The sequence below is a fragment of the Acanthaster planci genome, linkage group LG02 (genome assembly GCF_054643075.1).
Source record: "Acanthaster planci isolate LZ-2023a linkage group LG02, COTS_SCS, whole genome shotgun sequence".
NCBI classification, from domain to species: Eukaryota; Metazoa; Echinodermata; class Asteroidea; order Valvatida; family Acanthasteridae; genus Acanthaster; species Acanthaster planci.
Genome location: NC_141778.1, coordinates 19,930,830 through 19,943,753, shown reverse-complemented (window position 1 = coordinate 19,943,753; position 12,924 = coordinate 19,930,830). Strand labels below are relative to the sequence as shown.

The 12,924-nt window shown below is 40.7% G+C and overlaps 2 protein-coding genes across 10 annotated transcripts in view; one reads left to right on the top strand and one right to left on the bottom strand.

The window, feature by feature from the left end:
• Nucleotides 1-12,924, bottom strand: part of rfc3 (replication factor C subunit 3) — a 43,014-nt gene that overhangs the window by 15,849 nt on the left and 14,241 nt on the right. The window lies entirely within an intron of this gene.
• LOC110979766 (uncharacterized) overlaps nt 1-12,924 on the top strand; it is a 36,102-nt gene that overhangs the window by 16,805 nt on the left and 6,373 nt on the right. For 6 of the 9 annotated variants that reach the window (XM_087132432.1, XM_022235820.2, XM_022235818.2 and 3 more), the window contains 9 exons: nt 1,233-1,464; nt 5,870-6,032; nt 6,590-6,696; nt 8,090-8,237; nt 8,698-8,912; nt 9,646-9,807; nt 10,602-10,705; nt 11,438-11,642; nt 12,515-12,595. In XM_087132432.1, coding sequence (XP_086988558.1) covers nt 1,233-1,464; nt 5,870-6,032; nt 6,590-6,696; nt 8,090-8,237; nt 8,698-8,912; nt 9,646-9,807; nt 10,602-10,705; nt 11,438-11,642; nt 12,515-12,595 — 1,417 coding nt within the window. The remainder of the gene's footprint in view (nt 1-1,232; nt 1,465-5,869; nt 6,033-6,589; nt 6,697-8,089; nt 8,238-8,697; nt 8,913-9,645; nt 9,808-10,601; nt 10,706-11,437; nt 11,643-12,514; nt 12,596-12,924) is intronic. The other 3 variants (XM_087132431.1, XM_087132433.1, XM_087132436.1) reach the window with 3 other exon arrangements.

The following is a 12,924-nucleotide window of genomic DNA, read 5'->3' as shown; positions in this document are numbered from 1 at the left end:
TTCACATATGTGCATGTGGATAAAGATGACATGTATGTGTCATGTAGTGCTAGAATTGCTGCAAATGTTGCAGTGGCATTTGGGGATAAAGAACAGAAGTATGTACATGTATAATGTAGATGCATGTTGCGCAGAAACAAAATTGCATTTTAAAGGGTAGCTGCAATCAATTTGTTTCAATGCAAGCCTTGAATATGCACCTTATGTCTTGAGTAGTTAACCTCATTTTCAACTTTTATTTTACAATGTCAAAGGGCACTTACATTGCATTTTTGCCTATTATTATGCTTATGAGTATTTCCATATTCATGAGAAAAACTGTGATGTTATCACAGGGTTTTAGTCCTCCCACGATGTCTGTGTTTATAAACATGTCTGTAGAATATAAGACTACAAAACAAGTATATGTACATGTATCTGGGTGCTTTTTAATGAACTTCATAAATGTTTCTTGGTCTTTCTTGGCTTGGCACCAGCCAAGAAATGACTCAGTGACTCACCTGAGTCCCTCAATTGTCATTATAGGGATGGAACATATTGTAGGGACAGTCAGTAGTCTCCACAACTTAAAATAGAAGTCATCCCCTCAATGAGGTACCCACCAGGATGTGTGTGCACAACCCTTTTAACCCAAGGGCATGTCTTTGCTATAAAACTGGGCATTTTTTGTGTATTTTAAATAGCCCCAATAACAGGCACAAGACCTGCGCACATACTGTGGGCATCTACATGTACATGTATGTGCACAGCATTTCATCCCAGTGTTGGTCAATTTTCTCCTTGGGCAATTACATGTACATTTTGTCCCCTTGGATGGGGTAACTTTGACAAATTACAACACAAGCAATCTAATGTCTTAATTGAATCAACTGCTTTTCCAAGCAGTTGTTTGCCGCCTGCTATGGTTTTATGTTACACTCTGACATGTACATGTATCTCTGCAACGTGCATGTACATTCACAATTTATACATGTAGTACATGTATACATGTTTGAAGAAGGGGGAATTACATAACTATGCTTTATCAATTGCAGTGTCTGTTCATTGTACTTCTTTAACGTTTACTGTCTTTGTTGCCTCTTCACCCATCTGCCTTTCCAAACCAAACAGAACAGAGAAAAAAGGGAAGAAAAAATCAGAACAAAAATAAAAAACAAAGGAACAACCAAAAAGGAAACAAACATCAAAGGGAGGATGTGCATAAATGAGTCTCATCTGTCATTGGCCTACAGAAGGACCTCGAAAACTGTACAATATACGAACTGGTTCACGAGGACGACCGGCCTAAGATCTTTAAGATCCTGTCGGAGGTTGACAGCAGCCGAGACAACGAGGGGGAGCTGCTCAGTAAGCGTTTCACCTTCCACTGTCAGATGAGACGAGGCTCCCTGCAACCCAACGAGCTGGTGGAATATGAGACGGTCAAAATCCATGGCAACTTCACCATGATCAACAAGGATGAAGGTACACAATTGTGTGGGGAGACTGAAAAAGGCTTATTACACCATCTGTCTGTGCACCTTTTTTGGGAAGTAATCTGATGAGTGTTGGAAAAAGTGTCCTGCAGACATGATCATAAGAGAAACTTTAGCTCCCAGTTATTATTATTCACAGCTTCCAACCTACCTTCTCAAATTCTCCAACTTGTGGGCCACAAACCCCCCCCTCCCCGGTAGCAAAGAATTTAAGGGTTTGCCTTTATATCCTCCCCACCCCCTCCTAGCCAGCAAATGTATAACATCTGCTTGTTGCTCCAGAGATTCAAATAATTTGGGACAGTGTTCAGTACAAGTGGTCTTCCTCTTGTTAAGGGGATAATTTCTTTTGTTTGAAAAGTTGGAACTGTGTTGTGCAGACAGAAACCATTTTGTGTCCTCATAATGGTCCATATTTCAACATGTGTGTAGTCCTCGTTACCAGATTACACTAGTAACAAATATGTGTGTACATGTGTTGCACTGCCACGGAGGACAGACACTCAGAAGGAACCAAAGGCTTCTGTTGTCCCCACTAGCAGTCGTCATGCCTTCCTTTCAAAACATTCCTCAGTTTTAAGTTGGACTGTGTGATTAGTCTGTAGGAGGAGGATGAATTTTAAATAGGATCAGAGGGAAACAGACTAAAAAAGATGCCTTGTCCCCTGAGGTGACATCATGTAAAACTCTACTGTTTGTATTAATGCTTGAGGGAAGGGGGTGCTGTCTTCCTGAAGTAAGAGATATTACGACAATGATGTCTTTGTTGTGATGTGTTCTGAGTCAAAGTTACAAACAGTTGATTACTTACTGATGGCATACAACCCGTGAACAGAAGTTACATGCACATGTACTTTTATATGATAGAGTGCATGTACATGAACCATATACCCAGGGGGTGGGGTGTGGGGAAGATGTCACTGCCCTCAGAGGCAATTAGGGGCATCATATTTGACTGTTTGTATTGGGCGAGTTGAAAGTGAACCATGCTGTTACTTTTATCACAGGTGGTCAGATGAACCTTGCATTTGAAGACATGGGTCTGTCAGAAGCTGAAAAACAAATACAAGGACAATCCGGCATCTCCAAATTGTAGAATTATCTGTACAGTGAATTTTAAGAGAGAGACGATTTGTTTACTGCAAGTGAGGTTGCAGGATTGCACGAGAGAATTCTCCCCCTCGTTGTCCACATTGAATCTTAATGCATTTTGTACAAGATTGTTTGTTGTAGTTTCAGTATCCGCACGTAGCTTGAGTAACGAATTTAAAGCATTCTCTACTTGTTATATTAAGAGCATCATTATAAAACACAGATCTAATTGTCTGACATACGAGAAAAGGAACTCTTACATTTACTATGCATTGGTGATTAGGAAAACCACAGTTGTTCCATCCTCTATCTAAATTACCACTGAAACTGTAAGTAACACACCTACGTGCACAGTGGGCAAGGATTGTACTCATTTTTTGAGGAGGGGGGGTTGAGATAATTGAGTGGAGGGAGATGGGGAATTTGTCCTTTATGTGTGCCCGTAAAAAGATGCATCTGATTTCCTTCTTTTTTGTCTTTTTTTTTACATATGGCAGGCATTTTGAATTAAAAAGACTGTAAAAATATCTTGTTCAGTTGGGAATTTCTACATTTTTTGGTTGATTTCCCAGTCGCATGCCCGCTGAAAACACAACAGTAAACATGTAGAGAATACCATAGTTTGTAGGGAGAGAATGAGAAAGGTGGCTTCTTATTCGTCGTTGTTTGGTAACACTGCTCTTTGTATTTGTGTCAGGATCGAAAGTCACATGGGAAGTTCTTGGGCAAGTTCCACGAATTAATGACAAAGTTATTAGTGATTGGTGTGTATGTTAGTGACTTCCTTGGCGATTAGATTTTTTTTGTCATTTCTAATTATCCAAATTTGGAAAGCCTAATCTGCTGAGTTTTGCATGTGTGGTTTGCTATTTTTACCTATATGCGCGTGTACACGACCGTACATGGTTTGTCAGAAGGACCTGAAACAGTGGCGTAATTAGGGCTACGTGTCCGGATGGGGGGGGGGGCAGCCAGGTGCACACATATTTTTCAAGGGGTACAAGAGAAAAAAAAGCTGAAGCTGCATACTAATCGCTCCTTGGCGATTAGATTTTTTTTGTCATTTCTAATTATCCAAATTTGGAAAGCCTAATCTGCTGAGTTTTGCATGTGTGGTTTGCTATTTTTACCTATATGCGTGTGTTCATGACCATGCATGGTTTGTCAGAAGGACCTGAAACAGTGGCGTAATTAGGGCTACGTGTCCGGATGGGGGGGGGGCACCCAGGTGCACACATATTTTTCAAGGGGTACAAGAGAAAAAAAAACTGAAGCTGCATAGCTACGTATTTAACTCAACAGAGATTACAAATAGAGGGTGCTGGGGTAGGATAGAGCGTGGGCATTTGTCAGGCGGGTGGGGGGGGGAATATGTACCCCCAAGACAAATACTGGTCCAGGAGAAATTTTTCTTAAACCATACCATTTACTCAACTGCATTCCATCAGAAGTTTGGAAATCCCAATGGATCCATGGTTTCTTGATGATTGAACCATAAGATTCAACATTTTTGGCAGTCTTTTGGTCTGATTTTTTTTTCCCCCCGTCGTCTTCTTTCTCTTCTCCCAAAATCCCATTCAATTTGGGCATGTTTCTTCCACCCTCGACTTTGGTGCCTAAGCAACTTTGGATCTTACCAATGAAGGGCCCTTATGCATAGACATAATAGATAGTCCTAGAAACATGAAGTCACAATGACATCACATGATTTATTATTGATTTTTCAACATTTATTTCGTCCCATTGACTTTGTACACATTTTCAAAGCACTTTTTGGGCAATTTTGCAAAATTAAATTGTCACCAAAGTATCATCTAGTAACAGCCCTTATCAAAAGAGTACCGGTGTATCAAAGTACTGACGTCATGATGACTTCATCATGTGATTTAATATAGAGGTTCTCAATTTTTTTGGTCCCATATACTTTGTACACGTTTTGAAGGCACCATGTTGGTCTTTGCGCTAACTTTAAACATCATCAAAGTTATACCAAGCAAAGACCCCCATCAGTGTACATGTATTACGCTGAAATAATGACATGTTGACGTCATCAACTGATTTATTACTGATTTTTCAATAGGTATTTTGTTCACTTGACTTTGTTCATATTTTCAAGCCACCGTTTTGATAACTTTGAGATGCTTGATCATCAAAGTTACAGAAAACAAAGACCCTGATAAAAATATGTTGCTTAATTTATTGCATCATGATGACGTCATCACCTAATTCGTTACTGATTTTAGAATATTTAATTTTGCCCTATAGGTTTTGTACACGTTTTTCAACAGCCACTCTTAGGCATTCTGGTCAATCAGACTAAATTATGTAACATAAATGAAGTGTCATTGTTTTTTTTTTTAATCTGATATTTTCATAGTTTACTTTCTCAAAAATTCCCAAACAGCCCATGGTTGTTTTTACAACTGTCAAACCTCAAGTTTTTGCATTACAAAACACTAAGTTTATGTTAGTTTGTAAGAATAACAGACACCTCTCTGCGAATCTTGACAAATGAATTAAAATGTAAATTGCTATTCATATGCAGAATATAGATGATTATTTTTATGACTGTAATTAATAACTATCACAACTGTGACCCAACGTCATATGCATAAAATAAACTGCATAAGATTGCCGTACTTCCCACCGGCCAGTTGATCCAAGATATCTGCACGTAATAATGAGCATGTAGGTTTCCGTCCTCCATGGTTACAGTCCCACCCTCATACATGTAAGTGTGAGATTGTCTCACAAACATGAATGTTTACAATGTTAATAAAATGCACATGTCGGACTAAGGGCAAACCCGTGATAAATTTACCAGGATACATAACGATGCAATACTGAAGAGACAGAGCTTGAAATTGTATTGTTTATCTGATAGGAAATGGCTTGAATTGACTGAAAAAGCCCTCTGTTCTGTTGCACAAAGACCTCAAGTTTATCTTTGAAAACTGATCAGTTTTAAAACATCTTCATTGTGCAACACAATTTTGCTCTCTATTTTGAGCCAAAAATGCTGAAAATAAGTTAACTTTCAACTTGTTCTCTGTAATGACAATAGCATAATGTGTTGCAAGATACAGCAAAACAATGTTTTAGCTAGGGGCTCCCCGTGGATCATCTTGGACACCTCGTTCTGCAACACAAATTTATGTAAAGGCATATTGCCATAGCAGCATTGTTGCCTTCTTTTACTTAAAGAAATGGCTCCTCATTTCCAAATGCTAGCTAAATCCAAGCATAGCACATTTTAGGAAAATGAGTTGGCGCTGAGAAATTTTTGTGCATCTTTTTTGAAGGTGTGCTTCCCCTTGACATGGGAATGGCACGGTACTGCTTCGTAGCCACTGTCCGCCTTCAGACGACCCAACTAAGTCGCGAGATGGCCACCTTTAGTGAGCAGCAGAACAAGTTTATGTCCAGACATAGCCTGGATTGGAAGTTCCTCTTTCTTGACCACAGGTAATATACATGTACATGTGCAGATTGGAGACCATTCCTCATATCACATGTATTTCGTTCATTGTTTGTGTTTGCATATGTTGGACGCCAAAGCTGAATTTATTCTGGTTTCCTGTGCCCACTTTCAAAATGGTGTAGTGCTGAAGTACACCCTTAACCAGCCGATTTATTTACATGTGAATATTCAAATTAAGTTGGCCTGTGCCAGAGTTCATGAGAACAATGACCTTTCGGCCATTATCTGATCTTTCATCTACATGAGATATTGAGGCTTTATTCAGGTGATGTACCATCACACACTGACCATCAAATTACCAGCTTGGTTGTGGTTTCACCACTATGTTACAGTTTGTATTAGTTTTATGAACTCGTCAAAAATCAGTTTTGATTAATTTCGCAATACCCACAAAATCCGAGGGTGATACATGGAAAATGTAGGGAATGTTCTTGATGGAGATAATTATTTTTGCTCGTGGTTGTTTTGTCAATTTTTTGTATATGATAACTGAATGTATTTCTTTTGTTCCTGGCATTGATTTTCCTTTTGCTTTGTTCAGAGGCCCTCCAATAATCGGTTACCTTCCTTTTGAAGTCTTGGGAACGTCTGTGTATGATTACTACCACCAAGATGATTTAGAAAAAGTCGCACATTGCCACGAAGCATGTAAGTACCTGGTATATGACCCAGTTGTCTTGCTCAGTCTTATATAACTAATTAATGGAAAACAATTTCTTATGATTTGTTCATGGCATTTGTTTTGATGTGTTTTGCTTTCAGTTTTTGTCGGACAAGGTTAGACAGAATCTTTCAAATGAGGGCATTGTTTAAGAGAATGCTTGGTAGACAGCACTGAATCCGTGAACAACCAGAGGAGAAGTTAAGGCTAAACCAAAAAATTAAAAAACCCCAATTACTGCTTTATTGGGATTCTCTGGCAGACAAAACTGCTTGCATGGCAAGTAGTCTTCCATACTACTATGTCGGTATAGCAACCAACTAAGCTGTCTCTTATGAAACACACAACAGCTTGTAAATCAAAGACATCCTTCGAAAAAAAAATGGTGGTATAAATTCCCATTTCTTTGTTCATCAATATGGTTTATATTACATGTATCTTTAACTTATCAGTTTGATCACCTGTTTCTGAGCTGTTTGTCATTTTATTGGAGAAATATTCATTACTTCATAGCTTGCCCCCACATCCTTTGCTTGCTGTGGTTGCATGGAAGCAATTGCTCTTGAAGTAATCTGTGGCAGTTTCCCGTGGGAGATACAACCTCATCTACACGGTGCCAAGGAAAAAAACCCATTTAAATGCTAAGGAGATGTGGTGCATTAATAATCAATGGTGCATGGTTCAAGTGGCAGTGCAGATGGTGTTGCCAGGGAGATGCCACAACGTGACCGCCGTTGCACGTGAACTACCAAGTCTGCGTGCCAGCAAGTCTCATGTCAAGACGGGCTTTTGTGGAGTGGTTTAAAACCCGAGTGAGCAAAGCTGCTCGAGTGCAGTTTGTCCAAGTACGTTAACCAAATTTGACATCCAGTTCTGTGGGAGTGGCATGCAGTCGACAGTTAGTGTCTCGGAGACAGAGGAGAGATGGCCTGGAATTTTGTTTTAGCTCTGACAGGATTTCCATCACCGGAAAGTGGCTGTGTTAGAGTTGTGATGTCTGCTGATATTAGTGTCTGTATTTTGTTAGTGCACTTGCACAGTCAAGCTCTAGAGCCTGGATTGCTATATGACTTTCTCCTCTTGAGAGAATTCCCAAGTTAATTGCCCCATCACAAAGCTTCATTTCTGTGTTTTTTGCCCCCAAACCCCGATTTTCAAAGAAGCTACGGATGTGAACAATTGTTCTTGATGAAAAATTATCAATTGATTTCCTTTCCAGGAGGAATAAAAAAGCAGCATGTGGGTTTTAGAGAATTGGTCTGTGGATGTGCTTATCAAATTTATGAGCGACATCCATTTTATTTAGAGACATTTTGTGCACTCAATAAAATGTGCACTCAATAAAATGTGCACTGTTGCTATTTCCTTGACTCCTCCTAGTAATACAGACCAGCGAAGGCATATCGTGCTACTACAGGTTCCTGACGAAGGGACAGGAGTGGATATGGTTGCAGACTCGCAACTACATCACTTACAATCAGTGGAACTCCAAACCGGAATTCATCGTCTGCATGCACAAAGTCGTCAAGTGGGTATCTTGTCTCACGTGCTTTTCTTACATGTTTTGTGTTATTTTTTCACCAGCTTTACTTGTAATCAGCTAAATAGGAAACTTTTCCTGTGTTCATTGCGCACACCAGCAGAATGTGCTTCCATGGAATTTTTGTCAGTGTGAAAATTGGTGGCAGGTTATGATTAAGCAGTTTCTGACGGAATGAAAACAAATAACAGTAATAAAAGTCTTTAAATCAGAGTGGAAAAATGTAATTGTATAAGTAGATAAAACAAAGTTTAAAATTTGTAGATGTTGCTGCTGTAAGCATTTGAATGGAAAAAAATCCTAGAATCATAAGTGTGATAAAAGAAAGAAGAGAAAACTTCCAGTTAAAATGGCTGTAAAAGGAACACTGATCAACAAATCGCACTGTGAAAGACGTGCGGACGAAGAAAGATTAACACCGGCATCCTTTGTACTTAATCTTTCCCAGCTACGCCGAGGTTCGTAATGATGTGAACCAATCCCTGAATCTGACGGAAGACTCGCGGATAGCGGCGGATAAATCTGACAGCGGCGCTGCTATGGATTCACACACCAGCACGTCGGACATGTCAGCATCCACCTCACCGGTATCTTCCATAGACGGTGACCACTACCTCAAGAAGCACAAGAAATCCAAGACACTGGTTGAGTCATTTCACGGCGGTAAGAGTGTTTGCAACTGAGGTGTAGGATCTGGACTTTGACATTGTCAGGAAGGAACCAAGAGTTGAAGTGATACTCAAATATGAATTCTTCCATGAAGCTTTTCTGGTAATGAAACCAAGGATTCCTCAGGAGTGCTCTTTGCACTGTAGTTCATAACATTGAAGAAAGCTGTAGAGAGGAGCCAATGAGAAGCAGTTACAGTTTTAGAAGTGGGAAGAAAACCCCAGAAGAATATTCTGTGTAAAGCCCATGGAATCAAACGGGGACTGAGATCCCACTCAATCAGTGGACTTGGCTGGATTCAAACCTGGGTCACAGAGGTGAAAGGTGAGGAAAGGTCCACTGTGCAAACCTGGCTCCCCAATCCAGTGTGATGCAAACATTCTGTCTTCTCCAAGCACTCAATCAAGATATCATATCTTGCATTATTCTGTCAAGACTAGTTCTCATATAGAGTTCTTTCAAGCCCATCACTTTCTGACCTCAGCTATTGCCTTCTTTGCTTCTCATGTAGTAACTATCCTTAAGCAATACGGGTGATTCACAATAGTGCGCCTCCAAGAGTTTTTAACACCAATCACAACGTGTTTCCAAACGTGCATTGGATCGACAGATTTCGCACATTATGATTGACCAACACGTTGCAAGCTCTTTGAGGCGCACTTTTGTGAAACGCCCGTATTGATTCAACTAATCTTGCCATGTGGTCCTCTTTCCATCTTTTTGACAGTAGGGAGTATGGCATCCATTCGTCCGCCCATACAGCCAACTGGCCCATCCGTCCAGCCCAACACGCCAAGCTTGAAACCCCCTCAGCCGACCCCTCCACGGCCCCACTACGTCCCCCCGCCACTCCTGTGCAGTGTCAGTAGTCAGAAGAGTACCTGCACAGGTTGGTTGCTGCTTGACAGTAGACAGGCATTGTGTGAGGGAGCAATACAAGTATTGAGTTTGTATGCTCACACTGGTTATGAACTACTCTGTCGAGGATATTACCCCTGTGAAAGTGTCTTGGTGTTTCAAAAAAGTTATAGTGTTGTAAGGGTACCCAGGTACCCCTTCAAATATAAAGAACACTTGAGTAACAAATCAATCTTGGCAGGCCATTTGCCCAAAATGGCTCTTTTTTTCGTACATAGGAAGCAGCACATTTTTCTAAACGTTAGAGGGGAATCGCTCCCACCATTTTTTATTAAATGATGTGTTACATGATGTTTTCTATGATGTGTTACCTTTAATTTGTAACAAAAATAGCTCCGTCGATCTCTAAACCACAGTTATGGGTTTTTCAGCAGTACAGTGATTTTTTTCAGCAGTACAGTGATTGTAACAGACCTACTTTGTAACAGACCTACTTTGTAACAGACCTACTTTGTAACAGACCTACTTTGTAACAGACCTACTCATCATTAGGATTTTTGGCTGTAATAAAGTAATCTGTGGGATAATAGTTTCAGCAAGTGGTTAAGGAAAGCGCTTGTGGAATCACTCAGTCAAAATCTACGTTTCAGTAATTATGACTCTCTTTCTCAGTCATTGAAACCCAAACTCGTATTTGCAATACATGAGAATTAGTTTCACAACATTTGAGCAGAAGCAATACTGTCACTACATGTACCTTTAGGAAGGATGCTGGTTTCATTGATTCAGGATTTTTTGTCTTCCCAACAATTTGATCTCTCACAGACAACAGCAGCCACCTGTATTCAGACCAAGAGGTGCTGCCTAGCTCGCCTTCCAATGTCAGTGCACAAGTAGCTAGTGACTACAATCAGAACCTCCAAGTGCAGGTAGGTAGACAGAACAGTGCAGAAAATTCATAATATTACGTGTAACACCAGTCAATGTGAAATAATGGCATATACGGGTATTCTATACTTTCTTTGTTGATGCCATTTTTTTCATGTATAGTGTGATATCAAAACTCACCGCATGGTGCTTGCACCCTTGACATGATCGTGGTCGATTTCACAGCAGGATGTAGTCTTGTCACGGACTCTCTACTTGGTTCCCAAACGTTCTTAGCTGTCAGTAGCGAAACCTGGCGCCGCTTGGCGCGACATATACAGTGTTAGTAACAATGTAGCTTGTCGGTAGAGGGCATTTTATCATGTGATTACGTCCAGCTCACAGCAAGTACACGTCAAGAGGGCACTGCCACGGACGTGGTACAGCACATGCACAAGATTACGTGGGTGTTTTCTGGTAAATGATAGGCATGTCAAAATTGCGATTTGGCAGAAATTTTAGGGGTGAAATCGAAATAGCGGAAATGAAATGAAAAAGCAGAAATTCTGCCAAAACCGGGAGGGTTGGGGGGTCTGCTTTAACTTTACTTTTAGCATGTCAAAATAAACATTTAGAAGGTAATGTTGTAATCATCTTATTTAATTTTTCCTTTGTCATTTCATTATTTTCACCTGCAAGTATTCGATTTTGAAAAAAAAGTATATATTTGAATATTGACACAGCTCTAACGGCACTGTGATATTTGCTCTCTCCCTCCATGTACAATCTTGCAGCAGAGCACACTGGCACCAGAGCTGGTCATGGTGCAGATCAAGCTGCAGGAACAGCTGGTGCAGCGGCACCAGAAGCTGCAAGAGGCCATAGTGCAGCAGCAGAAGGAGCTACAGGCCGTGCAGCAACAGCTGCTAGTGGCGCAGCAGTTCCTAATCCACAGCAACCCCTTCCTGCAGGGGCTAATGGTGCCCACTACGCAACCAGGTGAGTGCCTCCTGCAAAGTTGTGGCCAACTGCATGGAAACGTTGTAGTGGTGTAACGTCACTTGCGCCATTCTTGATTGGACAAGCTGTACTACTGTGCAGTAGATTGTGATACATTTCATGAAAGTTACCTTCTACGAATATGTAACGTAACTTTAATTTCTATCGTGAAGTCAAGGCTTTGGAGTATCTTCACCTGTTTCTCTTGGTAAATCTCTGAAATTTGCTGTGATCACGAGATAAAGCAGAAGATGGAAATGAAGCCCCAGATTTGGGAGGAAAAAAACCCGAGTGTCTCAGAGATGAAGCCAGAGGAATTGTACATTCACGGGGAGTATGAAATGAAAAGGTGTTTTGAGGCTAGCATAAGCTGGTGAAAAATTACAAGACAGTTTCAGAGGAGACTCCTAAACTGACACAGAAGTGGAAGTAGCTACTTCGTTGCAGTCCAATCTTTAAGTCGTGACCTCTCAACCTTTGCCTTATTACTCAAGGGTCAAATTGTGTCAGGGATATGTGTATACACATGTGGATATATCCCTTTTATATTTGTACAGCCCCCCTCAGTAAAAAAACTGGAAATGTTGACACAAGTTTGAAACGGCTCTGCTACAGTATTGCTCTGTAGGAGTTGATCAATTCTGTGGTTACTTCCAAGTGGAAAGACAGCTCTGTGTGCTTAGGCCGTGTCCGAAACGGGCTTCCAGAGCTATGGCTAGGTCTATCGTCTACGCGTCTCCATGCATTTCCAAAGGAGCAAAGACCTAGACCTAGCTCTAGACAAGAGATTCAGATGCAGCCTTAAATTGTCACAGCCGGTTTTTTTCTTTCCTCCACTGTATTTTACACTGACACTTTATTGCCATGAATAGATGTTTTGCAAGCTGACACAAATGTCACCATGGATGAAAGCCTCGTTGACCAAATACTGAGTCACCAGGCCATGGAGGCAGGTTCGTGGCATGCCAACTGATCAGCCTGTCAATGTCTACTACCAGCTGCACCGCTTGCTTTTAGTGAAGCACAGTAAAGCAAATATACCGTATTATATAAGTTAGTTCACCCGTGGCATTAACCCTATGTACAGTATATTTAATAAGCACAGAGGCCTTACAGTTTTGACGTTGGTATCACATGCCTACAGCCTAGTAACAGAGCATGCAAGGCACACGCTCTCTGAGGACAGTTTGTTATTAAGATTCTGTGACAATGAAAAATCACAAAGGGTCTGGCTAGGCAGATAATGCTGTAAAAAACAAAAATATACATAAAAGTGGTACCT